Below are 26,107 nucleotides of genomic sequence, written 5' to 3' on the forward strand. Positions count from 1 at the left end.
ATGAAAAAATGGGGGGGGGGGAGGCAGGGAGGGAGAGAGAGAAGGAGACTAGCTGGGACCTCCCACCTGAATCCCCTCTCTTTCCCTCTCACCTCTGCCTCCCTCTCTAAACATCTGAAATCTCCAAACATCTGCTCATCATTCAATGCCCCTGGTCATCTGACCGCTCCATCTCATCCCTGCCCGCAGAGGCCTGCAGGGTGTCCTGACCTCCGGGCATCCCTCCAGTCCTCCCCAGCATTGCTGCCCTTCAACCTCAGGACACCGAGGGCCCAGAGCCATCCCGCCAGATGTTTATGGGCAGGGGGTCCTCAGCTGTGCTCTGGAGCTATACGGTGGGGAGGTTGCCCTGGTAGCCAAGTCCTAGACCTGGGGTAACCGGAGGCTGGAAAAAAAGAGAAAAGCCCAGGGAGTGGGGGCGGGGCGGAGGGGCGGGCCCGGCGCGCCCCCTCCCCCAGCCGCGCCGCCAGAGCCCTCCCAGCCCAGCCGGCCACATCTGGCCGCTGCCCTCCCTTGTTTCCGCTGCAATCCAGACTTCCCTCCGGCGGCGGCTGGAGGCCGGGCCTCTGGGGCTTTAAACATACAAAAGGGAGGCCGCCGGGACCTGCGAGACCAGGGGCCGCGGCGCGGGCTGAGGGCGCGGGCACCGGACCATGAGAGGCTGAGCCACGCGACGCCCAGGCGACCCAGCCAGCGAGCCCCCTGCACGCGGGACTGCGCTGCAGCTGCGAGCTCCAGCCCCGCGGCGACGCGGCCACACGCACGGAGCCAGCAACCCCCGGGCGACGCGTGGGACCCGGGAGCTGAAGGATGCCGGCGCGAGGGGCCTGGGTCGCGCTCGCCCGCCCGCTGCGGGCGCTCTGCGTCCTGGGCTGCCTGCTGGGCCGCGCCGCCGCCGCGCCGTCCCCCATCATCAAGTTCCCCGGCGATGTCGCCCCCAAGACGGACAAAGAGTTGGCGGTGGTGAGTCGCTGCGCTGGCCTCAGGAGCCAAGTTTAGACCAACTTCGGAAGCAGAGGATGGGAGTCCCCCGTGGGGGTCACGGGCGCGGGGGAGGGTCCCAGAAGCAGCTCGGGGGTCCTGGGCGAGCTGAGGGAGGGCTGGGCTTTGTAAACAGTGCGGAGCTTTGTGAGTGGACACGCCCCGAGCAGCAACTTGGCAACCTTCAGGACACATGGGGGCGTGGGGGGGCAGTAAGGACAACATCCAGGCGGAGGGACCAGGGGAGACGGGTGGGTGCTTTGACAAAGGTTTGGAAAGGACTCTTTTTGCAAATAAGGAGTGCTTGGGTGTCTGGGGGGCGGGTAGGGGCAGGCCTCCCACACCACCCTTGGACCCATCTGGAGAGCCGGCATCAGAACCTTGGCAAGCATCTTGGTAGGCCTTTGGCAAACAGCCTAAGAGGTCCCTTTTGCAAACGGGGGACTTTGGAAAGGTGGTGCTTTGGCGGATCATTTGCGTGAACTTTTGCACACAGGAGGATGACCAGAATGGGGCTTCGCAAACTCCTGGGAACTTGGGCACACTTCTGGAGAGGGATCTTTGGTCCCCGCTGGACTCCAGGGGACCCTTAGGCACATAACTGGGGCAGGAGGGAAACCGGGCACGTCTTTTTTCTCCTGGTTTACTGAGTAAGTTGGCAAGAAAGGTCAAGGGGTGAGCCACGGAAAGTTTCCTCGAACTTCTCCAAGGGTCAGGAGACCGATGGCGAGGACCAGGCAGCCCGGGCGGGCGGGGTGGGGGGAGGGAGTGGCAGGCGCGGGTGAGCCCGGCGCGTGGGGCGGGGGCGGACTGAGCCCTGCCGGGGTCGGAGAGCGGCCAGGAGCCTCCCTCCTGGAGGAGCTCCCGAGCTGCAGCTCAGATGTTGTTTTGTGAGCGCGCTCTTGGCTCCCGGAGCATCCTGGCCTCAGCGTTGCATAAGCCCTGGGCCAGGCAGCAGAAAAGCATCTCACTTCGCCCTGAAAGCACCGCGGGCCGTGGCCCACTCAGGGACCACTGGACATCTGTCTCCCCGTTGCCTCTGTCACCCTCGAAATCCCTTACCCTCCAGCCAGCCCCTGCCCCAATCTGTGCAGAACAGGAATCCAATGCCCTCTGCCCACTCCAAGCACCTTCAGGATGTGACTCCACCCCTGACCCCCCCCCACACACACACACCGTCTGTCCCCTGGATGGGTGCAGTGGGAGATCTTAAATGTTTAGAGGTCTACTTTTTTCAGGTTGGCATAGTGTTGTCCCCATTGGTTAGCCTGAGTGGGACTGTGGACCATGACAGTGGTCTCTGAGTTCACACCTTCCACGTCAAGTAGACGTCTGGATTGCCCAGAGCAGTGCTTAAGAAGAGGGGCTCTGGGCTTAGCCTCCCTGGCCTCAAGTCAAGGAGTACATTAACCAAATGCCCTGATAATCATTTTTTCTTTTTTTTTTTGCGGGGTGGGGGGTACTGGGAATTGAACTCAGGGGCACTCGACCACTGAGCCCCATCCCCAGCCCTGTTTTGTGTTTTATTTAGAGACAGGGTCTCACTGAGTTGTTTAGTGCCTCCCTTTTGCTGAGGCTGGCTTTGAATTGGAGATCCTCCTGCCTCAGCCTGCCCAGCGCCTGGGATTACAGGCGTGCACCTCTGGACCAGGATAGCCTGATAATCTCAAGCAGCTGATTTAACTTCTAGAGTCTCAGTTTCTTCACCTGCAAACTAAGGGTAATAATGGTACCCATCTCGGGGTGAAAAGAGAAGTCATGGTGTAGACACTTACTGTAGACACTTCCAAGGGTACCTGGCACTTGGTGAACACTCAGTAAACAGTAACCCTTGCTGCTCTCCTACGGTGATTGTTGTTAGACTCTCTTTACCCCTTTCCTGACTACCCACAATGAGGTTAGGGCCATGTTGTAAGATCTCCTGGCTCCTTTCACCTCTCCAACATGGCCCTTAGCACTTACTCAATTTCACATTTATCTGTGTGTGATCCATCAGCCCCCCTCCCCTACCTTGCACTGGGATTTGAACTTTAGAGACCAGAAATGCCTGTCTTGTTTATTGGCTTGTCCCTAGCAGCAGTTGAGGAGTGGCAAATGATAGACACCCTCATGCATTCATTTGATAAATGAATCAGCTGGTCCCTGAACCTCTACAGGGGACTGCTTGGTTTGGGGTTTCCTTTGGCAAGAGCCACTGAAGAAGAGGACCACTTTGTTTTTGAAAATGTCAGATCCAGGATTTGAACCCAGGTTCTATCTGCTGCTGGAGCTCAAACTCATAAGCCTTGAAGCTCTTGGTGAAGAAAAGGGAGGAGAACAATCCCTAAATCACCAGCTGTAGGTGGCTAGCTGAGATGACAGGGGTAAAGGACAGGTGCTGGAAGGTTTTGCTCTACTGTGAGCTCTGGAGTCAGATGGCTTGGTCCTGAATCCAGATCTGCCATTTTTGAGCTGTGTGATTGTAGGCAACTTTCTTCTCTGTGCTTTATTTTTTCCCTCTCTTTATGCTGAGGATAATAATATCTGCAATTCCTGTGAGCATTGAATGTGTCAATGTTTAATGACTTCAATGCTAGAGCACATAGAAGCTCCCTGCACAGTAGTGGGGCTGTGCTTTCTACAGCTGTTATGTCACTCAGCAAGTGAGTGACAGCTCTGGTTCAGTGCTGGAGGCGGGTCCCTGGAGCCTGATTTGGTCAGTGATACCAACCTGACCATGGCTTCTTCTCCCCTGACTCTTCATTTCCTCCAGCAATACCTGAACACCTTCTACGGCTGCCCTAAGGAGAGTTGCAACCTGTTTGTGCTGAAAGACACCCTGAAGAAGATGCAGAAGTTCTTTGGGCTGCCCCAGACAGGCGAGCTGGACCAGAGCACCATCGAGACCATGAGGAAGCCGCGCTGTGGCAACCCCGACGTGGCCAACTACAACTTCTTCCCCCGGAAGCCCAAGTGGGACAAGAACCAGATCACCTACAGGTGCCAGGGCAGGGCGGGGGAGGCAGGGCCATGGGGCTGAGGGACACAGGTGTCCTTGGGCCTGGCTTTCTCCGCTCAGGGGACCCACAAGGTCTCTTTAGTCAGGACTGACCATCTCAGGGGGATTGCATGCGAGGCTCTTGGTAAATGGAGTCAGACAGACCTGGACCCAGATCACACACTCACTAACCAGGGGGTGTTGGGCTTTTTTTGGGGGGGGAGTACCAGGGATTGACCTCAGGGGCACTCGACCACTGAGCCATATCCCCAGCCCTATTTTGTACTGTATTTAGAGACAGGGTCTCACTGCGTTGCTTAGTGCCTTGCTTTTGCTGAGGCTGGCTTTGAACTCACCATCCTCTTGCCTCAGCCTCCCGAGCCACTGGGATTACAGGCGTGCACCACTGCACCAGGCTGGTCTTCTTAATTTTGGAGGCTCCAAATGTTGGTTTTCTACTCCATAAAATGGGGCATTAAAAACTCTTCCTCATAGGGTTAATTGTGGGACTAAGCTAGATGGAGTATAAATAAAGGTCTTCCAGAGTTTGACGTGTGGCAAGAGTGTAATAGGTATTAGTTGCTACTCTTATTGGAGGGGCCCTGGGGTAGCAAGGCTGTGTTCCAGTGTGGGCTCTGGTGCCAGATCCCTTCATCCCAAAGGAAAGAAATAAAGCACAGAGAAGTTAGAAAACTTGCCTAAGATCACACAGCTCAGAGGGAAGCCTCTGTGCTCATGCATGCACTTGCATGCTCACGGACACACACACCTGCCCACGAGCATACTTCACATATGCACACCCTCGCACACAAGCACACTTCACACCCTCACACCCTCCCACACACGCCTGCGTGCTCACCTGCCCGTCCACCCCTCCAGGATCATTGGCTACACTCCTGATCTGGACCCGGAGACAGTGGACGATGCCTTCGCACGCGCCTTCCAGGTCTGGAGCTCTGTGACTCCGCTCCGGTTTTCTCGCATCCATGACGGAGAGGCTGACATCATGATCAACTTCGGCCGCTGGGGTAGGCAGAAGAGGGGCTGGCGGGGGCTGGGGGGTGGGTAGAGACAAGGGGGCTGCATGGACGTCAGAGAGACCCGGGATCCTGGGCAACTCAGGGGCGCAGTAGCAGGTGTAGACACGGGGGTGGTCTAGCGGGGGCAGCACAGCACAGGCAGACGCCAGAGCCCCGTGGCCGGGAGCGCAGGGGACGGACGTGCTGGAGCCGGGGAAGCCCTGAGTGGCTGCTCTGTTGAGCAAAGGGCAGCTCTAAGTGCGCGTGGCTATTTAAATTGAAATGACTAAAGGCTTTTTTTTTTTTTAATGAAAATTCAGTTTCTTGGCCACACAGGTCCCATTTCAAGAGTTCAAGGTCCCCATAAGGCTAGTGGCTATCCTGGCGGTTGGCCCTGTAAGGAGCTGTGGATAGGAGAGTAGGTCAGACACTGGAGCAGTGTAGACATGGGAGTCAGCAGCTGGAAGCTGGGGTCAAGGCCACCGCTGGGCTGGTGGTGTGGGCACTGGCAGCACATAGACGTGAAGGTGGGTGGTGTGGCAATGGGTCCAGGGGACAGGCACAAAGTCAGTGTAGACGGGCTAGGAGGGCTAGACCTCAGAAGCAAGGCAGGCCTGGGGGTGAGTGCAGTGAATGTGGGTGACAATGTGACATGAAGGAAGGGACACCGTGAAGAGGGCAGTGTGGACAGGAGGGTAGACCCTGAGGACAGCAAGAGTCAGTGGTGAGGACATGGGTGTGGCTTTGTAGGCCTGTGGGTGGGTGCAGCGTCCCTGGGTTGGCACAGTCAGCGAAGGCAGGTGGTGCCCGGAAGGGGGTCGTGTGGACCAGACGATGGTGAGAGTCAGGTCACAGACTCTCCGTTCACGCCCTGTGTTCACCATCCTTGGGTCACCCCAGTGGGTCAGGGGCTGGGGACAGATGGCAGATGGTGCAGGAGTGCAGACTGGGGTAGGGACAGCCCCCGGGTCCACGGGGTAAGCAGAAGCTGAGGCCTGTGTGTTCCAGAGCATGGCGACGGCTACCCCTTCGATGGCAAGGACGGGCTCCTGGCTCATGCCTTCGCCCCGGGCACGGGGGTCGGGGGAGACTCCCACTTCGACGACGACGAGCTGTGGACCCTGGGAGAAGGGCAAGGTAAGATGGTGGCCCTCGGCCTGCCCCAGGCCTCCTCGCCAGTCCCCCCGCAGCTTCCTGTCACCTGGCAACAGGACCATGGCTTCCCTAGCAACCTGGGGCTTCCCCTCTGCTTCCGTGGGACCAGGCGGATGGAAGGGAAGGGAAGTCACAGCCCTGGGGACTCGGAAGCCTGGTGTCCAAAGAAAGTCCAGGAGGTCGAACCCCCCACCCTGCCCCGTGTCACCCCCAGTGGTCCGCGTCAAGTACGGGAACGCCGACGGGGAGTACTGCAAGTTCCCCTTCCTCTTCAACGGCCGCGAGTACACCAGCTGCACGGACGCGGGCCGCAGCGACGGCTTCCTCTGGTGCTCCACCACCTACAACTTCGAGAAGGACGGCAAGTACGGCTTCTGCCCCCACGAAGGTGAGCAGCCCGCTCTCCACCGCAGGCCCCAGCCTTGGGGGCTCCCTGCTACAGCCCCATCTCCAAACGCTACAGGCCCGTCAACCAGGGTCCCCCCAGGACCCCAGCCCAGGCCGTCCCGTCTTGAGCCATTGCTGTGTCTCTCTCACCTGTGTCATTCATTATAGCCTGGTGTCCCGTGATGATGGGGACACGTTCTAAGAGGTGCATTGTTGGGCGACTCCACTGTTGTGTGAAATCGCAAGCTGTACCTCCCTGTGCTACGGTGGCGACGATGTCACGATCTGTGGTCGGCTGAGACATTAGGTGGCTTGAGACCGGGTTTCCTTCCCAGTTTGGTTCAGTCAGTGCAGGTGTTTCAAGGCCACGGTTAGCATCACTGTTTGTGAAGTGGCTGGTTTAGTGTGTTGATTATTCTTTCTAACATACGAGAGAACAACGTTAGAACCACTAAAGTGGCCAGTGGTTCTCTGTGGGACCATTTCTACACTCCAGTCAGGACTGAGGGCTCCAAGGGTGGAAAGAGGCTTGGGATGGGGTAGAGAGTCTCGCTGTTGGATGGGAGGCAGGTCTCAGACCAAGCTGGAACCTGACGTGGCTGGGGACTGTAACCCTGGGACTATCGACCACTGTTCCTGTACAGGTCCCGCTGACAGAGCTGCAGTGTGTGTGTGTGTGTGTGTGTGTGTATGCAGGCTCGCAGTCCGCTGTCTGGTTCTTGTGGACTCTGTCCTTCTGTTCATCTGGGTTGTCCATCCTCTATCTCTGTTTTGACGAAGACATCAAGCTTGACTTGATATTTCTGGGTGTGTTTTTGTCAGCATTTGAAATAACATTTTCAGAGATCTTTGAAGCCATCGAGAAGGAGTGGGATCAAAAAAAGGGTAATGATATTGACTCAATCCTTTCTAAAACCATCCTTGACACACCTTACAATCATAAATTATAAAAAAAAAGTCTATAGTCTTCTATATTGGATCGAGTCAACATGCTCCATGATTCTCGTGATCAAAAGCCCAGAAGATTTGGGGAAAATGGGAGAAAAATCTGAAAATGGGGGTCTAAATGCTACCTTCTTCTCCATCTGATAAAGTATCTTCAGTTCCTATAAAGTGTCTTTATCATTTGGGGCTATAATTGTACATGTCCAGGAGTGTCTGTCCCCATTGTGACTTGCACTGGACAGCGTCCATCTTGACAGAAGAAGCAAACAGTTTGCGAGTTGTCTTCCTGTTTACACTTTATTACCAAAGCTAAACTCTGCGTTAAGTAAGTGTTCAAGCCATCGACCATAAAAAGCCAGAAATTGTTAAAGAAGACATTTTCTTTATCTTGTATTTCCTGGGGGGACATGCAGGTGACACTAACCTTCCCTGAGTCAGCTGTTCTAATTGGAACAGGGGGTCCCCAAGAAGAGGAGGCGAAGCTGCTGTATTTCATAATTTGGGGAGGGTTTTCCCTGCCTTGGACACGAGCCATCGACTTGGTCTGTGGCCAGGTGTGGGCCTGCGCCACGTGCCTGTTTGGGGTTCCTGTTACTCAGACCCTCCTGACTGCTGACTCAGTGTCTGCTTCCCGCCCGCCTCACTGGGGACTGGACCCAGGAGGGAGGATCTGAGCAGAGGCAAGGGCTTTCTGGGTGGCAGAGGCCCGGGGCTGGACCTAGTTGAAGTTAACACTTCACCTTTCCCCATCGGAGGCCACCAGTTTCTGGACTCTGTTTCTCTTCCTGAGGTGCCATGGTTTCTGGCATGACGGGACAGTGTCTCCTGTTCAGGGGAGAGTGGAACAGAGAGGACAGGGTCCTGGGTCCCGTGGTGGGAGGAGGCCTGGGCTCCTTCCTGGCCATGCTGGAGTTAACTGGGACTGGTGAGGTCACCGCTGGCGCCGTTGTGCACAGATGGTCCTTGTTACGCACTTGTGGTTTTGCTAGTTGGCAATTCCAGAGACACACCATTTCGTAGCTTTGGGACAGAGGAGAGGACGGGGGAGCAGGAGAAGAACCTAAGAGAGAGAGAGAGAGAGAGAGAGGCCACATCCTGGATCCCACCTTCTTCCCCAGCTCTCCAGCAGGGCTGCCCCGGGGAGGCCGGAGCGGGAGCCTGGAGGGTGTATTGAAAAGTTCCCAAGGGCAGAGCCTCCTCCTCCTGACCCTCCTCTCCCTCCTGCAGGGACCACAGAGGGACTGTCCAGGAGAGGGCCTCTGATTGACAGGAGGTGAAGCCACATAGGGTCACCCCTGCCTGTGATGGTGTGTGAGAGGAGTGGAGATGAGTGTGTTGGTAGTTGTCAGTCTCCATCCGTGTCCTTATTCCTGTGACCAGGAACACTTCTGGAACCCAGTGTTCTCTGAGCCTCAGTGTCCCTGTCTGTCAGATGGAGAGACTCATGGGGACGCACCCTCCATGGGTGGCATATTTAGCAGTCCACCTGGAGTGGGTGTTGACCAGGCAGAATGGATGGTGACTCAGGACTGGGGAAGGGTTCTGGAGGCCCTGTTGAGTGACATGTGTTTCCTGGCTGGTGTCCACAAGGTCCCAGGGCAGGGACGAGGTGGCCAGGGGGCCAGGGGTTCTCTCCAGGAGCTTGGAGAAGCGGCTCCTTACCAGTCAGCAGAGGTGATATTTGAATTTTAACCACACAGCGACTTCACTGGTGTGACCTGGCAGGTGGCAGCCAGCCGGCTAGTGCCCCGGCAGGGGACTCTCTCTCAGTCATCCTCTCTCCTCCACTCGCAGCCCTGTTCACCATGGGTGGCAACGCCGATGGACAGCCCTGCAAGTTCCCCTTCCGCTTCCAGGGCACCTCCTACAACAGCTGCACCACCGAGGGCCGCACGGACGGCTACCGCTGGTGTGGCACCACCGAGGACTACGACCGCGACAAGAAGTATGGCTTCTGCCCTGAGACTGGTGGGTGTCCCCGCCTCCCCTGCCCACAGGGCCCAGCACCCTGCTGGCTCTCAGAAACCCGCCTGACCACCCCAACCTCCTTGGTGGCTCTGATGCAGAAGTCAGAGCCCACGTGAGGCATTCACGTTGTCCAGCAGAATTGGTGTCACCCAAATGTCACCACAGTTCAGCCAAATTGGTGACACCAGCGGTCACGTTGGGTGTTTCTTTCTGCCTCTGTCCGCCCGGCCCCTCCTGGCCTGCTTCCCCTCAGTATCTCTGTGCCACGGAGCACCCCCATCTCCATCCTGCCCTCCTCCCCTGTGGGACTCTGCTGGTCGCTCTCTAGTTGAGTGTGTTGGGACCCTGAGCCCTGCCCCGCCTCCTGGTGTCTTGCCCCTGGGTTCACAGCCCCAGGAAGCTAATGCAGCTCCGGGATCTGGCAGCCGGGGTGGAGCCTGTGCCACTTCCTAGCAGGACCTGTCCTGGCCAAGCTCTTAATCTCTCCAAGTTCCCTAGGGCCTGGGTCCCCTAGGGGGCAGCACGTGTTCCCCAGCAGAGGGTGATTGGTGGAGGGATGGGGGAGCGCTGGCTGCCGCGCCTGGGGTGTCTCAGCGTGGTCTGTGGACATCGGCATCATGCTGTCCTCCCCTGGTGACCTTGACCCACGCACCTTGCCCACAGCCATGTCCACTGTTGGAGGGAATTCCGAAGGGGCCCCCTGTGTCTTCCCCTTCACCTTCCTGGGCAACAAGCACGAGAGCTGCACCAGCGCCGGCCGCAGTGACGGAAAGATGTGGTGTGCGACCTCGGCCAACTACGACGATGACCGCAAGTGGGGCTTCTGCCCCGACCAAGGTAGGAGGCCCTTCACTGGGCAGATGGACATTCCCTCCACACCTCAGCATCGACACTGCCCCCGGACACCCACCTGCCCCCGTAAGGGACACATACCCCAGGCCTGCACCTAGAGCAGAGACCCTGCCCAGCCAGCCCCTCACCCAGGTGGGCAGACGCAGCCTCCAGGCAGGGCCCCTCGCACCCCCGAGCTGGCCTCTGTTCCAGACCTTGCCTGCCACCTCGGCCACACCTCCAGGGCTGAGGCTGCCGCAGCATGTGGAGTCCCAGAGGGCGATTCTCCCTGGACACATCCCCACTCTGACAGGAGAGGCCTCAAGGGGCTGGGCAGGCAGCAGACCGCAGGGAAAAGGAGCCCCTCCCTGAGCCGCCAGACTGTCCTGACCCATCAGCTGTCCTCTGCCAGGTTGTGAATGGTGGTCCCCGTCTGTGCTGGGGACACAGCCAGCTGGGATAACCCCACCCTCCAGGCCTCAGGCGGGGGTGAGAGAGTGACCAGGAACAGCCCCTGGCCCCCCCGTGGAACAGTGTGCTTGGGCCCTGTGTCCACTCTGGGCTGCAGGGCCTACGATGACCAGTGAGAGGGCTGGCCCAGGGCCTGCTGGGTTCAGTCAGCATGTCTTGATGTTGTTTCCTCACAATGAGAGGGAGCTTGGCGAGGGCCACAGGCTGGCCCAAACCAGCCTGTGGACATGCCTGATTCACCTGCTGTGCACCCGAGGGTGGGCTTCTCCGTTGCCTGGACTGTGACTTTGAATTTGTTTCCTTGGGCTGCCACAACAAAGTGGCTATACCACTTCCACCCACATAAGTGGATTTTTTCATGCTTCTGGAAGGCTAGAAGTCTAAACTCAGGATGCCCAAGGGGTCCCCCAGGGCTGCCCCTCTCCACTCTCTGCTCCCTCATCACGTGGCCGTCTCCCCTCTGCTCCGTGCCGTCTCCATCTCTCTCTTCTTGTGGTGGCGTGGGCCCTACTGCACCCAGGGCCACTCCACTCTGGTGTCTGATCACCATAATATTGTGTGACCTTATTTGCACAGACCCCATTTCTAAATAAGGTCACTTTCACAGGTTCCCAGGGTTAAGACCTGAACATATCTTTTTTTTGGGGGGGTGGGGCATCAGTGAACCCACCCTGGGGCGTGTCTGCTGAGCCTGGCCAAGTGGAAATGGCGCTCGCTGCTCTCCCTGGGGCAGGAGTTGGAGAGCCCCGGGCTGGCCAGGCAGCCCCCCCTCCTACCTCTCTGGAGACCCTAGCTTAGGAGCAGGTTTTGTTCCTCCTCTTTATAGAGACACAAAGAGACAGGAAGCACAATTTTTAACACATGGGACTTTGAACTTTAACAAAGGGGATTTGCAGGTGCTTCAAGCTTCCCTTCTGTAGGACACTGCAGCCCCCTCTGGAGTGGGCCATGGGGACTTTGGCTGACTCTACTAAAAAGCAAGAGGCCTTCTGAGGACATGAGAAGTCAGTAGAGTGCAGCTTCCAGGGCTCTCCGCCCCTCCCTGAGGATGTCTGCCCCAGTCCCCCTGGCTGGGCCCGGTCTCATCTTTCCTTGTTTGTCCCTCTCTCCCTGCCTTGGCCCTCAGGGTACAGCCTGTTCCTCGTGGCAGCTCACGAGTTCGGCCACGCCATGGGGCTGGAGCACTCACAGGACCCTGGGGCCCTGATGGCCCCCATTTACACCTACACCAAGAACTTCCGCCTGTCACAGGACGACATCAAGGGCATTCAGGAACTCTACGGTAACTCTCAGCTTGGGAGCTTGTGCAGGGACCTGGGGAGTCACATGATCTGGGAGGGGGCCCAGGGTGTGAGAAGCAGGAGGGCCCATCTGGCCAGGACTGTTGGTGACAAGGGCTGGAGGCGGGAGCGGTGGGGACCTGGTCCTGGCGAGTGTCAGAGTAGTGCTTCCCTGTGATGCCTCGGACTCCCTATTTCCAGGTCTTTCCATGTTCTAAGTGAGTAAACTGTGACCTGAGAATGGTAAACTTTCAGGCCCCGGGTCACCCGGGTGGTTAGAATCCAGGAGAGTTGGTTGGCCACAAGTTGGAGTTTCCCATTGTGTGGAGAGACCTTCATGAGATAGGAGTGGAAGTTTCTAGTCTTCTTAATATGCTTTTATTTAATAGAAGTATAACCACAAGTCCCTGATATCAATGATTCATTTTTAATTATCTGCTCACAGTAAATTTAACTAGAGTTTAAAAAGTCACTGCATTTCTTTACAAAAAGAAATTTAAAATATAGTGGACCTTGGTGCACACCTGGAATCCCAGCGTCTGGGGAGGCTGGGGCAGGAGGATCCTGAGTTCAAAGGCAGCCCCAGCAACTTAGTGAGGCGATAAGCAACTCAGTGAGACCCTGTCTCTAAATAAAATATAAAAAGGGGCTGGGGATGTGGCTCAGTGGATAAGCACTCCTGAGTTTAATCACCGGTACTGGGGAGGAAAATATATATATATATGGATATAGATATAGATATATAAATATGTATGTATATAAAATTTGGACCAGGCCATAATTGTGCAGTGGTGCTTGGGGAAAAGCCTGGGGAACATCCAATTGGAAAAGAACCCAAGATCTGGACCCAGAGGTGCAGGGTCCCGAGCTGCCTCTGTCAGTGACCAACTGCAGGAGATCTAGCAAGTCTTTACCGCTCTGGACTCAGTGTCCTCCAATGTGGCTGCTTATCATGAGAGTAAAGGCATTGCCCTTGAGGAAGTGGCCACACCCCTGCTGCTGGACACCCACGCAGCCCCCTGACTGCCCTGACTCTTGGCGGCATAAGAACCTGAGCCTTAGGTTTGAATTCCGGCCCCCGTGTCTCGACCTTCCTGGGCCCCCGTTCCCCCATCTGTGAACTGGGAATAGGGATGACCCCCACCTGGGGATGCAGCGAGAACCCACTCAGGTGACGTTAACGAAGAGCACTGATGGTGTATGTGAGCTTTGTTTCTTTCCACTCCCCTCTCAGTCCTGGGCCAACACTAGACCAGAGGACATTTCTTTCTGAGCCTTAGCCAGATGCGTGGGCAGCCTTAGGGTCCAGCCTGTTGGGGACAACCCTTGGAGCTGGGGAGAATCTAAATCCAGGTGTCCCTCCCACCCCTAGGGGTCTCCCCTGACACTGACATTGATACTGGCACCGGCCCCACCCCTACACTGGGACCTGTCACTCCTGAGATCTGCAAACAGGACATTGTCTTTGATGGCATAGCTCAGATCCGTGGTGAGATCTTCTTCTTCAAGGACCGGTGAGTGTAGGATCTGCGTCTGTTCTCTCTTGCCCTCTGTCCTCTGCCCCTTACCTTTATTCTTGTGTCCCCATCCTTTACTGAGGACCCAGGATGACCAGTCTTTGCCTTGTGTCACAACACGCACGTCTGTAGCTGGCACCCTCAGCTCTGTGGGTGTCCTGGGTGTCTAGACTTCCAGGTGCAGTTGGGGGTCAGGTAGACTCTGTATGTCACTCGTTCTTCTGGGGTCAGTGGCTACTCATGGCAGATGACAGGGTGCAAGAGGCTAAATCCCACCACACAAGGACATTGAAAGCTTCCATTTACATCATGTCTGAGAATATTTCACTGATGCAAATCCCGTGGCCACACCCAACGTCTGTTCTAAAGGATGGTGGCAAAGCTGCATGGATGGCCGTGTACGGGGTCATCCCAAAGTAAAATGGAGGGGAGAACTGAGATCAAGCCAGGCTACCACTGGCCTCCTTGAATGGCCTTGATCTCCAATGCCCTAATTGCTCTGGGTGTGGCAGAGAGGGACCAGATCCCTCATGCTATGTGTAAAGCCCCCTCTCACTTGTCTAAGGTCTGAGCATTGCCCTAATGCCCTCCAGCCCTGGATGATGGCTAGCAGTGTCTACGTCCTCACTAGAGAGTCCATCTAGCTTTCCATCATCCATCCACCCACCCGTACTCACCTGCACTCATTCATCTATGCATTCACCCACTCATCCAGCCAACCACCTACTCCTTATCCCCTCTCCTTCCACCCATGGATGGCTCTATCTATTCACCCATTCATAGGGTGAAGTGATGATGAACTCTGGCATTAGAACACTAGACCCCCCACATGCCGGCTGCCTAATCATAGCAACTTAATTAAGTACCTTCTTTGTACCTCAGTTTCTTCATCTATAAAATGATAATATTCCAACATATCTCATAGGGATTCAGTGGGCTTAGTGCTTAGAACAATGCCTGACATGGAGTGAGTGTATTCAGTCACATTAGCTATTACTACTGACCACTAATTACTCGGCATCTGTTATGCCAGTTACTTTGGAGGCTTTGGTAGCTGGAGGGCGGGGAAGGACTGCATTGGGGACGGAGGCCCTGCTCCGTGTCTAGATGAGTGCTCTTAAAAGGAGGTTCATAGGCCTCCTGCACCAGAGTCACCTGGGGCATGAGTGCTAAATGTGTGGGTGTCTGAAATCATGCCACACCCACACAGTGGATTACTCCTCAGAAATTAAAAGAAAGTAATTGAAATTAAATTAAAAGAAATGAGAAAGAATCTATTAACAAGAGGTGATGTCCACTACCGTGTGGATGAATCTCAAAATGATTATCCTGAGTGAAAAAAGCTAGGCAAGAGTAGATGCGGTAGTTGGGTGCGGTGGTGCACACCTGTAATCCCAGCGGTTCGGGAGGCCGAGGCAGGAGGATCGAGAGTTCAAAGCCAGCCTCAGCAAAAGCGAGGTGCTAAGCAACCCAGTGAGACCCTGTCTCTAAATCAAATACAAAATAGGGCTGGGGATGTGGCTCAGTGGTCGAGTGCCCCTGAGTTCAATCCCCAGTAACTGCCCCCCCCTGAAAAAAAAAGAGTACATGCTATATAACTCATTTATATAGAATTCTAGAAAATGCAAACTAACCTACAGTGACAGAAGGCAGATCAGAGGTCAACTGTGGAAAGATGCGAGGCTAAGTGGGCACAAGGTGATCAATATATTTCTACTTCTGATTATGGTGATGGCCTCCCAGGGTAAACATAATTCCAAACTTATCAAATTCTATGCTTTAAATATATGCAATTATTGAAAGACCATTATGCATCCACAAAACTATTTTTTTTAAAAAGGTGGGCTTCTACCCCCAGCCCTTTGGCTGCACCCTCTGAAGGCAGGCCCCCCCCCTGGAATCTGCATGGTAGCAAAGTCCTGCAATAGTTCTGATGCACATTAAAACCTGTGCCTCACCAGTCTGGTTTGGGAAACAGAGGCATAAAAAAACTGATAGTCATATGCAACAGAATGAAAGGAACGAGACTGCAGAGGCATTAGCAAATGCTTTTGTTGACAACCTAGGAAGCTTCACAGGGGAGCCAGCCTTTGAACAGGCGTTAAGGGGAAGCAGGATTCTGATGGGTGGCGATGGGGTGACCGGTTGGTTATTGCAAGAGACAGAAAAAATTGCAAAGTCTCTCCACGGACATGTGAAAGCTCCTGACTTACGCAGGGAGGAACAGGGAGCGTGAACTTGTGAAGAGCCTCCTCTGCTCCAGGCACAGGGCCAGGTGCCAGGGTGCAGATGCCCTCGCTCCCTGCCTCGCCAGGAAGGAGATGGCAGAGGCAAAGAGAACCGAGGTCCAAAATGCAATGATGAATCAAGCATCAGCAGGCCCCAGGGCCAGCCTGCAGCCCCCTGGTGGGAGGGGAAGAGGTGAGTGGGAACCTTGCCCTCCTGCAGTGCCCTTAGCCTGGGCTCTTGCTCAGGAAGCCCTGCGCAGCGTGCAGAGGTCAGAGGGGCCCAGCCAGAGCCATCCCAACCTGCCATATCACACTTTCTTCCAAAAGGACTTTGATGCGACTCATTGAATTAATGAGTAAATACTTACACACTGAACATATGCAAAAATCAGTGCTAGACGCTGGGAGGGCAGGAAGATGGTGCTGCAGGGTGATTCAACTTGGCTTTTAGAGTCCAAAACCTCTCTGTGCTTCATTGGCCAAATAAGGGTCATGACACCTTCCTGTATCAGGAGGCTTTGCTGCAAGGAACCAAATTACCCTCCACTCGGGTTGTGAACTCATGAGGGCTTAAGCAGTGGAGAGAAATTGGTTTTATGTGATATAGTGTCCAGGGGTAAGGCTGCTTCCAGGGGCAGAAGAGGGTCATTGACTCGAGGTATTGATGCAGTGTCATTCTTGACATTGACTTTTATCCCAAGGCTGGGGCTTCCCTTGGTTAAGAGAACAGTGCCAGTGCAATTGGGGTGAAAGGGTCCCCAAATCCAGCAGAGATACACACACACACACACACACACACACACACACACACACACCACATCTAGAAGTGAGATGATAAGATACAAGTTATCTGTTGTGTCTTGTGCCAACATGAGTCATGGTAGCTGCTGAGTCAGTAACCATCGCCAGGGAACGGTGGGCTCTGATTGGCTGAGACCCGAACTTTGCAAACTTTGGTGTGCATTAAAATCATCTGGAAGGGTTACAGAAATGCAAATTCTCGGCCACAAGTCCAGAGAGTCTGCTTTATAGATCTCATGGTGGGGGGGGGGGGGACTTAATAATTTGCATTTCTAAAAAATCCACAGGTGATACTTCTGCTGCTGGCCCAGGGCCCACACTCTGAGGACCATTGGCTTAGACGAATCAGCATCTACTCCTAGAATAGGGCCTGGGTCACAGGCAGTGGGGGCTGCTGCTGGTGGTGGTGGAGAAGGGTGGGGCATACATGTGAATTTTCAGAGAAAGGGTGAGGGGGAAATAGATAGCAGATGCCGGATAGACCATCAAGTGTGCAAACTAGACTGACTCTTTTTCAGAATTAAATTTTACAAGGCACGTAAAGTGTTTGATACTCGGTGGAGAGATAAGACAATTACGCCAGACTCTTAGAACTGGTGATTCTGAGAAGCTGAGAAAAAAGAAGAACATGGTGTCCGCTGAGGTAGCCAGAGGAGGCTTGCCGGAGGAGGAAGTGGGGGCAGGGAGCAAAGGGGCTGTTCTCAGCCCCAGCACCTTGCGGAGGGACTCCACCAAACCTCCCTCCTCCTCCAGCCTTCCTTTGATCTTGTCTCCCCCTCGCACCATAGGAGCATTACTGGGGTGCTTCTGGTGGGCCTGGGGAGGCACATGTGGTCAGAGCTGCTCCTGGGTGACTGGAGGTGTGGTTTCCTAAGATGTGTCCTCTTCCTGTCCCCAGGTTCATCTGGCGGACAGTGAATCCACGGGACAAGCCTATGGGGCCCCTGCTGGTGGCCACATTCTGGCCTGAGCTCCCGGAAAAGATCGACGCTGTGTACGAGGCCCCTCAGGAGGAGAAGGCCGTGTTCTTCGCAGGTGTGTGGGATGGCCCAGGCCCTCTCCTCGGCCCAGACCACAGTCCCCGGGTGCCTGTGTGTGCCTCTGCTCCTTCTTTCAGCAACGCGTCCCAGAGCGTGGGATTCATCTGTCACCTGACACCAGAGAACTTCACCCCCATAGAAACGTCTCCTTTCTTTTGAATTATCTTTCAATCTTTCTGCTTCCTTTTCAAGAAGGAAGAAATCTCATTTTAGAGCCCGTGCGTCTCTGACATCTTTCTTTGAACCTTTGGCAGGCGGGTGCTTGAGTTCGAATTTTTAGAAACTGCTGGTTTTCATTTTTAGCTTACACGTTTTTGTTGTTGTTGTTGTTGTTGTTTGTTTTTTTAAACAGAAGTAGTTAGTATAGGAATAGAATATTTGATACATGACACTGAGGCAGTCCCCTAAAGTTTTTGAAAGAAATTTATTTTTAAAGATTTCCAGTGGAATTCACTGAAAGCAAAAATTATAAGTAAATAGCAGCATGAAGGAGTCTCTGGAAATAGAAAAATCTTCCAGGTCGGTGCACACGGCTGAAGTGTGGGAAGCCTGGTTCCTACGATATTTATTTGAGCAGGTACTATGTCCTGGGTTTTGCTGGGCTCTGGGAATGCAGCTTCTTCCTTTTTGCTCAGGGAGACAGATCCCCAGGCTGCTAGGAGGGGATAAGGTTCGGGCTCTGATGGGGCCACCAAATGGGTCCCTGCTTTGGCCTGAGGTGGGGCTCAGCAAAGGCTTTCTAGAGTGTGGGAGGCTCATCAAGACCATGTGTAGCTGTTCTCTTCCCCCAGCCAACTCCCCTCTCCATCCACGGCAACCCTGGGTCCTGACCAGGGCAGCTGCTGGCCGTCAGGGCATGTGCCTTTTTGTGGCAGGCATGACACTCTGTGGGCTCCATCTCACCCACCGACTCACACTTACCTTTTCAGCCTGACACTTTCTATATTCTGTGATTGACTTACAAAACCCTGTGTGTGGGGTCCAATTTCAGCACTGAACCCCTATGTGAGCAGGAAGCTGTCCCCCACTGAAAATGGCTGTCGTGGGGTCCCGTGCCAGACAGATGATGGGAGGGACAGCCTGGCCTGGGGGACTTGGCACCAGCCACCAACGCACCCTCTCTTCCTCCCCAGGGAATGAGTACTGGGTCTATTCTGCCAGCACCCTGGAGCGAGGCTACCCCAAGCCGCTGACCAGCCTGGGATTGCCCCCTGATGTGCAGAAAGTGGACGCCGCCTTCAACTGGAGCAAGAACAAGAAGACTTACATCTTTGCTGGAGACAAATTCTGGAGGTAAGGGAGGCTGTGGGCAGGGGAGCAGCGCAGCTGACTGCGTGGGAGAAGACACTGTGGCTCAATGCCTCCTGGGTCAAGTTCAGAGATCAGTGGGCCGTGAATGCCCCTCTCTGGCCTCTGACCTGCCAGGGCTGCATCCCTTCTAAGAAGTCACCAAGGAGTGAAGCATCCTTGTGCACACGGTTGGCATAACGCTGGTCAGAGTCTCCTGGCCTTCGTAGCTGCCTTCTATTTGGGTCCACTTCTAGTCTGGAGCCCGTCTCTTCGGATGACTCACTGAAGGAGGGAATAAAATGAAGACAAGATAACAGCTGCTCCTGTCAACACTGTGCGCCCCACACTGTTCTAGGGGCTCTGGGAGACACTGATTGATATTATTCCCATTTTGCAGATGAGGAAATTTTGCAGAAAGGCTAAACACCTAGCTTAAAGTCCCATTGCCATGTGGTGACAGGTGAAGCTTCGAACCCTGGCTCTCCCAGAGACCATACTAGTTAGTCTACATTGCCCCTGATGTAGTGGAGTCTCAAAAGGTGGGCACAAGAGTGCAGGGGTGGCAGAAGGGACATGCAAAGGCAGCCGCCGCTCACAGGAGCCAGGATCCACAGTGGAACCTGCAGAAGCAGCAGGAACTCTCTGGAGTGTCCACCATGGGCCCAGTGGCTGTGGGAGCCGACTGGCAGGGGAACAGTTTGGAGGCAGGTGGCTCTGTCTCTGCTCCAGGTCATTTGAAGAGAAGGGTCCAGTTCTGAGAAGCCACTATCAGGACTAAGGAGCTGGACATCCCCATGCCCAGGACTGGTTGGCAAGAGGCAGCCCAGGTCTTAGGAGTTTGATGACAATTGTTGACACTTAACAACTGAGGCCCAAAGAAATAAGCTGGAAGTTGCTTCTCCATGGATACACCAGGACAGAGCCAGGGTGGCGGCTTCTCCTCTCTGCCCGCCCCTTGCTTTCTCCGCTGTGACTTCTGGTTCATTTGGTCATTTAGGAAGGCCAGACTGGTGCACGAAGGTTATGGGGGTGACTTTCCATCCTGTCCCCACTAGTGCCCCATTCTTCTGTGGCTGTCACTACATCTGGCTCCTACCCAGGAGCTCCTCAGAGGGACATGTTATCTGCCAACCCCCAAACAATCCTGCTTCCTCCAAGGCCCCCTTCCCTGCCCCAGCTGCCCTGATTTAAAAGCTGCTTATGTCCCCAGCCTGCCAGTGTCGGGGTGGAATGCTAAGACACTTAGCGACCTAAGCTGATTGATATCTCAGGCATCAAAAGGAAAACAGTCTGCCAGGAAGCCACAGAGTGGGCCTTCCGCCCACAGCCACAGAGTGGGCCTTCCGCCCACAGGCCCTGGGATACTCCCAACCACACCCACCTGCTACGAGTGGCATCTCAGCTGCACAGGTGCTCCAGTCTCAGATCTGAGAACCCTGGATCGCGAGAGGCACAGGATCACACAAACAGGAATCTTAGAATCGGGAAGCCCTGCAGTCTTCCTGGCAAGTGTTGGAAGGACTTTCACAGTCACCCCTCCCATGCACCGTATATGTGGCCACACACGAGAACAGATGTGTAAGCGTGAGTGTGCATGCGCACACGCTGACTCACAGGCTGTGGCAGTGCCCGGCTGGGTTTCCAGGCAAAGTTATCTGCCTCCCAGGCCTTCTCCATATCAAGCCCACCTCTTCCTAAAGCCAGGGGCCAAGGTGGACCACCTGCACTACCCAGGTAGCTCCCTGAGCTCTCTGTGGAAGGGATGGAGCCCAAGGGCTGCTCAGAGGCCCTGGGCTGGGCTTCCAAAGGACACATCTCTCCCAGAAGAGGTCATTGATGAGCTTGAGACTGCAGAGGCAGAACTTACTGGAGACAGAAAGAGACCCCCTGAGTGATGGAAGGTGAGAAGCAGCTTCCAGAATACTGTGAAGCTTCCTCTGAGCCCACAGATACATATGCAACCTCTTCTATGTGCCAGGCACTTAGCAAGGTGCCGGGAGGTAGTGTTCAGGGAACATTCACCTCCTGTCCTTGCGGAGTTTTACAACAGAGTGAAAGTGACTGGAATACACTGGAGGCAAATGATGGTGTCTGTCCTTATGGGCTAGTGCCCAGCCCTGGCCTGAAGCTGTGCATGGCACCCGGATTTCTCATTTTAGGTAAGTGCTATTTTCAGCCCCACGCTATGATGCTCAAGAAGGTCGAAGACACACAGGTTAGGAAGCTGGAACACAAATATCCTCATACCTGCTCTACGCTGCAGAGGAGAACCACCCGTGAAACCTCTCCAAGCAGTGTGCCAGCCCATGAGCAGCACTGTTCAAGATGGCGGGCGCAGAGGGGAAAAGGGAAGAAGACACAGAGTCCCCTTCCAAGCCAACATGGCATGCCATCCCACTGTGTTCTTCCTGGAGGAGAAGAAATGGGTTCACTTCTCTCAGCCTCAGTTTCCTCATCTATACAGTGGGGTTGACTCCTGCTCTTCCCGTTTGCTGGGGGAGAATGAGAGAAATGAGGGCAAGTTCAAGCATGGGCCACAACCTTGGAGCCATCATAACCCCCTGGTGATGTCACTGGAGGGGTCAGTGGAGGGGTGGCAGCGGGGAGTGCTGGGATTTGAGCTAGGGAGCTTGCTTTTGGTAACCCAAGTCATGAAGAAGTAGGTTTTGCAAGAGGGAAGGTCCATGATGTGGCTGGAATGCTGGCAGTTCTGGGGGTGATGGGCTGAGGGGGATGGGCCCTGTCGTAGGGAGCCACAGGAGAAGTTGGGACCCCAGGGGAGCTGGCCATGTGAAGAAAGGAACTGGCTCAGAGCTCCACAGAGGAGAGCGTGGCTCCCTCCAGGATGGGACTCAAACACAGAGGGGTCTAGAAGATTTTCTCCTTGAGGGACAACTTGACCTTGTTGACTGAGATACCCACAGGCATAGAGTGGGAGCTAGTTAAATATTTAGAGTGTAATAAACAGATTGAGAGAGGGTGGAGAAACAAAGAAGTCAAAATGACTGCAACATTTAAAAAGTTTTCCAAAAAATTTAAGAAGACAGAGTCAGGGAGAAGAGCCAGCCAGCTAAGGCTCCAGGTATTTACCTGAATTAAAGGCGGGGCCCTGAGTAAGTACGCACCCCGACAGCCTCAGGTGGGACGGAGGTGGCATGTAGTCCGCCCTGTGACTAACAGGCCTAGCCACCTTGCATTATAGCCTCACCCTCCCGGCCACTGTCATCTCCCAGGACATGGGTTGTCATCACCTCCTGACAGATGAGGCAGCGGCAATTTGTTCAAACTGCACAGTGACAGAATGATGGGGCGAGGGTCCCCTTCCATGGGCCCCGGGCCAGTGCTCCTCAGACTGCGGCAGGGATTTGTAAGGGGCTAACATTTCTCAAACACCTACCAAGTCCTAGGCTCAGGGACAGGCAGACACTTTGCATGCCTGGCAGCGATCACAAGATTGTTTTTATGTCCTCAGCGAGTGGTGGTGTTGGGCTTCAGACCCTGGCCCGACTCCTGGCACATGTCCTCTTTCTGGGTGCCTCTTGGAAGGGCCAGTTCGGGTTTCCCAGGCCCCCTCAGGAGCCATCCTCTGGGTCCTCTCTCCCTTTCAGATCTCGGGGAGGTGGCCTTCCGAGAGGCCTACTGGTCCACCGTGTCTCGTTCTCTTTCCTGACAGATACAATGAGGTAAAGAAGAAAATGGATCCCGGCTTTCCCAAGCTCATCGCCGATGCTTGGAACGCCATCTCGGACAACCTGGATGCCGTTGTGGACCTGCAGGGCGGTGGTGAGCTCCCAGGCCTCTGTCCGCTTTCGAGGACTCCCCACCCCCATGGGGGGGGGCGTTCCGCTCCAGCACACACTCCTTCATTGTGCAGGGCCGGCATGCTGGGCCCCAGGAAACAAACCAGCCCCTTCAGCCCAGTGCTGGGAAGGCGTCCAGACCCCTGACCTCTGTTCCCCCAGCCAGGCTCCAGGCAGTGAGACCTAAAAAGGCCCCTCACACAGCTGCAGGGCCTCCAGCCAGGGTGGGGGCAGGGAGGGAGGCCTGAGGGGGCCAGCAACATGGCCTGGTGCCCTGGATTCATTCTGGGGCTTGGCCCAGGCCCTTTGGGGTTTTGCAAGAGGCCTGCGATTGCCTCCCATCAGCAGAAGGGCGCTCCACTGGGGACAAGGCCAACTCTGCCAGGCTCTCTGTTCATTCCTTTGCTGAGCCAGATAGAACCAGCATCATCAGCAAGGGATAGAACTGAGAATTGAAAGCTGTATCCTGAGAAGGCTCCCTGTGAGCTCTCTAGGGCCCTGGAAATGAGTTCAAGTTGGCTTTGGAGAGGCAATTTCCACTCAATTCCTCAAGATCCTTTGGAGTCCCTACTATATGCTCAGCACAGAGTCTGAACTCCAGCGGCCAGAGGTCCTACGTGAGCAAGTAGAAGGACTGTACCATCAGGTGCAAGGCTAAGTGTGCGGTCAGGTGTGAGGCTAAGGATTATCTTCAACTGAACATCTGTTGAGCACCTACTGTGTGCTAGAGTTTGAAACAAAGTAAGTAGGATCATATATACGAGAGGGAGTTGACAGACTCTGAAGCCTGGATGGGCCACACAGCACAGGTGAGACGAGGAGGCAGAGACAGTAGGGAGTAGTGAGGTCTGTAGGGAACCAGCGAGTGTGCAGGAGGGCCCAGTTGCTTTGCAGCTTCTGACAGTGGTCAGCCTGCACAGATTGAGATCTCATGTTCTTAGATATTCTAGTTATTTTAGAAAGAAGCCAGAAGTCTATACTCCTGTGACATTTCCAGATGTTTCCATGTTGGCAACTTACTCAGAATGAAAGATAAAAACAAAGAAGCTCATGTGAGCCGCATAAAAGCCATCTGTGGGCCTGGGAGGGCTGGACGCTTCCTGGTTGCCCTCTTCGGGTGTAGGAAAGTGCTTGGTTGGATGCTTGTGCCAAGGGGAGTACTCACACTATTCCTAACAGCATATCATCTAATTTAATCCATCTCACGCTCTAAGAGGTTGGTGTCTCTGTCCCCATCATAGACCTTACTCCCATAGGCATTTCCCTTCCTTCGGCCCCAGAAGGGTTTTCTCTGGCTCAAAACCTTCTTCCCTGTGCCAGGCAGACATTCCAGTTCCCAGGAATCCTCTGGGAGTGCCAGAATTTCAGGATGGGTGGTCACAGCCTCTTTTCCCTCTCTGTCCCAGGTCACAGCTATTTCTTCAAGGGTGCTTATTACCTGAAGCTGGAGAACCAAAGTCTGAAGAGCGTGAAAGTTGGAAGCATCAAATCCGACTGGCTAGGCTGCTGAGCTGCTCAGGCTCTGCAGGCCCTTCCTGTGGGTCCCTTCCACACACGGGGCCTGAGCACCAGGGAGGGACCGAGGGGCCTGTGCCCATGCCCTCAGCTCTGTTGCTCATCAGCATTCTCACCCTCACCTGGTAATTTAAGAGTCCAGAGAGAGCCTTCATCCTTGCCCAAAGAAAGGTGCTGGATTGTACCCCTCCCAGTGTCCCTTCCCTAGAGTCTCACACCCCTCAGAGCCCCCCCCCCCCAAAGAGATGCCCTGATACTGTCCATGCAGCCTTGCCTTGGGCTGACCTGGTGCTGCGTCACTTTGGGCTCTTCTCCCCCCACAAACGTCTGTGGCTCCCAGCACCCTCAGAGCCAACAGAGACTGTCTTCAGAGGGCACTGGTGGCCTGACAGCCTGGCATGGGGCCATGGGGTAGGGATGTGGCCAGGTGGCCACCCTAGACACCTGGCTTCTCACTGCCGGCTGCCTTAGAACCTTCCCTACATCAGCAGTTTGCTTTGTGTGCACTTTGTTCTTGTGATTTTTTTATTTCCACCTTATGGCATTCCAGGACACAAGGGCTCAGGTGGTCTGAAGTCACTGAGTGACACATGCCAGCCCACCAGCGCTGCTGGCCCATTCAGGTCACTCCATTTAGGACGCCCTCCCCACCCGCAGCCTCCACTGGATGGAGGCCAACCCAGCCTTGGCTTCCCGCTCCGCCCCTCTGCCTCCCCTTTCAACAGTTCCCCATGGGAAGTGGTGACCAGTATAAATAAAGACACCAAATGAGTGGCCGTGTCGCCGTCTGCTTTCTCAGCCCCCAGAGGGGGCTGCAGCCCAAGCCAGAAGAGGAAACAAAAAGAGCCAGTGTGCCCCGGGAGGGGTAGGGATGGTGCGTGCCGGCGACATCAAAGCTGCCAAAAGAAACCGCGGGAGCCAACCTCAGGGTGGGCGGGGCTGGGGCGGTCTCTGATGCGCATGCGCAAAGCGCTCCACCCAGCTGCAGGCTGAATGATACCTGAGGCTCCGGGGTCGGTTTTCTCTCTCGGTCTGTTTCTTAATAGTGATACCTGTCCCAATGCTGGCGCTGACAGTGAGCAGCAGCCATGTCACTCTGCTTCATTAGCAACCTGCTGCCTGCCAGATACTCTACATGCATCATTTAATTTGACCTTTGCAACCATCTCAAGAGGGAGAGACTATTTTAACGAGTTGAAACTAGGGCCAGAGACAAGTGGTCTGCCCAAGGTCCTGTAGCTGTCAGGTAACAGAATGGAGGCAAGGCCAGAGGATGACCTTGAGGAGGAACTTGACCCTCAGCCCAGAATCTCCAACAGCAACCTGGCCCTCCACTTACCCCACAAGACCTTCCCTGGTCACCCTGAAGGACAGTAACGTGCTTGCTTTCTGAACACAGATGCTGTGGTCAGAACCAGGTGAGCTCACTCCGCCTTCTGGCCAGGCTACCCGCCCCTGCTCACCTCCTATAGAAGTACCCCAGCTGCTGCCAAACAGCAACCAAGGCCTGGATTCTTTTCAGAGGTGCCTGCCAGCTCCAGCTGTCTGATAGTCTGATAGTCTGATGCCTTCAGGCCTTTCCTGGTTGGGCTGGTGGGTAAACAGCTGAGCAGTGCTCAGGACAGCTCGGGGGTGACCTCAGTGGACCGAAAGTGATCTTTTCTTTTATCAAAGCCTGCCTACTGATTTGTGTTCTTGATCGCCCCAAACAGACACACTTTCTGCAGGTATCTGACTAAAGAGCCCCAGCATATGCAGCCATTGAAGGTATTAGGAAGTCCTACTTGAAGACCACCTAGCCTGGGAAGCTTACATCATAACTCTAATACACTGCTATTCAGGATCTCTGTTACATTGAGAGAAATTTCAGCTGATCCTCAACATGCCATTTCTTGAGTGGTT

General features: G+C 54.8%; 1 protein-coding gene across 1 annotated transcript; it reads left to right on the top strand.

Annotated features, from left to right (window-relative positions):
- The first annotated feature begins 509 nt into the window (after window positions 1–509).
- On the top strand, window positions 510–24,977 carry MMP2 (matrix metallopeptidase 2). The gene is made up of 13 exons (XM_081274610.1): window positions 510–963; window positions 3,734–3,960; window positions 4,838–4,986; window positions 5,986–6,114; window positions 6,347–6,520; window positions 9,259–9,432; window positions 10,096–10,269; window positions 11,861–12,016; window positions 13,387–13,528; window positions 17,459–17,595; window positions 18,734–18,893; window positions 22,564–22,673; window positions 24,097–24,977. The coding sequence occupies exons 1-13, from the start codon at window positions 811–813 to the stop codon at window positions 24,198–24,200; spliced, it is 1,989 nt and encodes a 662-aa protein (XP_081130736.1). The 5' UTR covers window positions 510–810; the 3' UTR covers window positions 24,201–24,977.
- The last annotated feature ends 1,130 nt before the right edge of the window (window positions 24,978–26,107 follow it).

Source organism: Spermophilus citellus (assembly GCF_964194105.1).
Source record: "Spermophilus citellus genome assembly, chromosome: 18".
NCBI lineage: Eukaryota > Metazoa > Chordata > Mammalia > Rodentia > Sciuridae > Spermophilus > Spermophilus citellus.

Coding starts and splice junctions, on each gene's coding strand:
- MMP2 (XM_081274610.1), top strand. CDS start 811: ATGCCGGCGCGAGGGGCCTGGGTCGCGCTCGCCCGCCCGCTGCGGGCG. Junction 6,521..9,258: donor CGGCTTCTGCCCCCACGAAG/GTGAGCAGCCCG, acceptor CTCCACTCGCAG/CCCTGTTCACCATGGGTGGC. Junction 13,529..17,458: donor ATCTTCTTCTTCAAGGACCG/GTGAGTGTAGGA, acceptor TCCTGTCCCCAG/GTTCATCTGGCGGACAGTGA.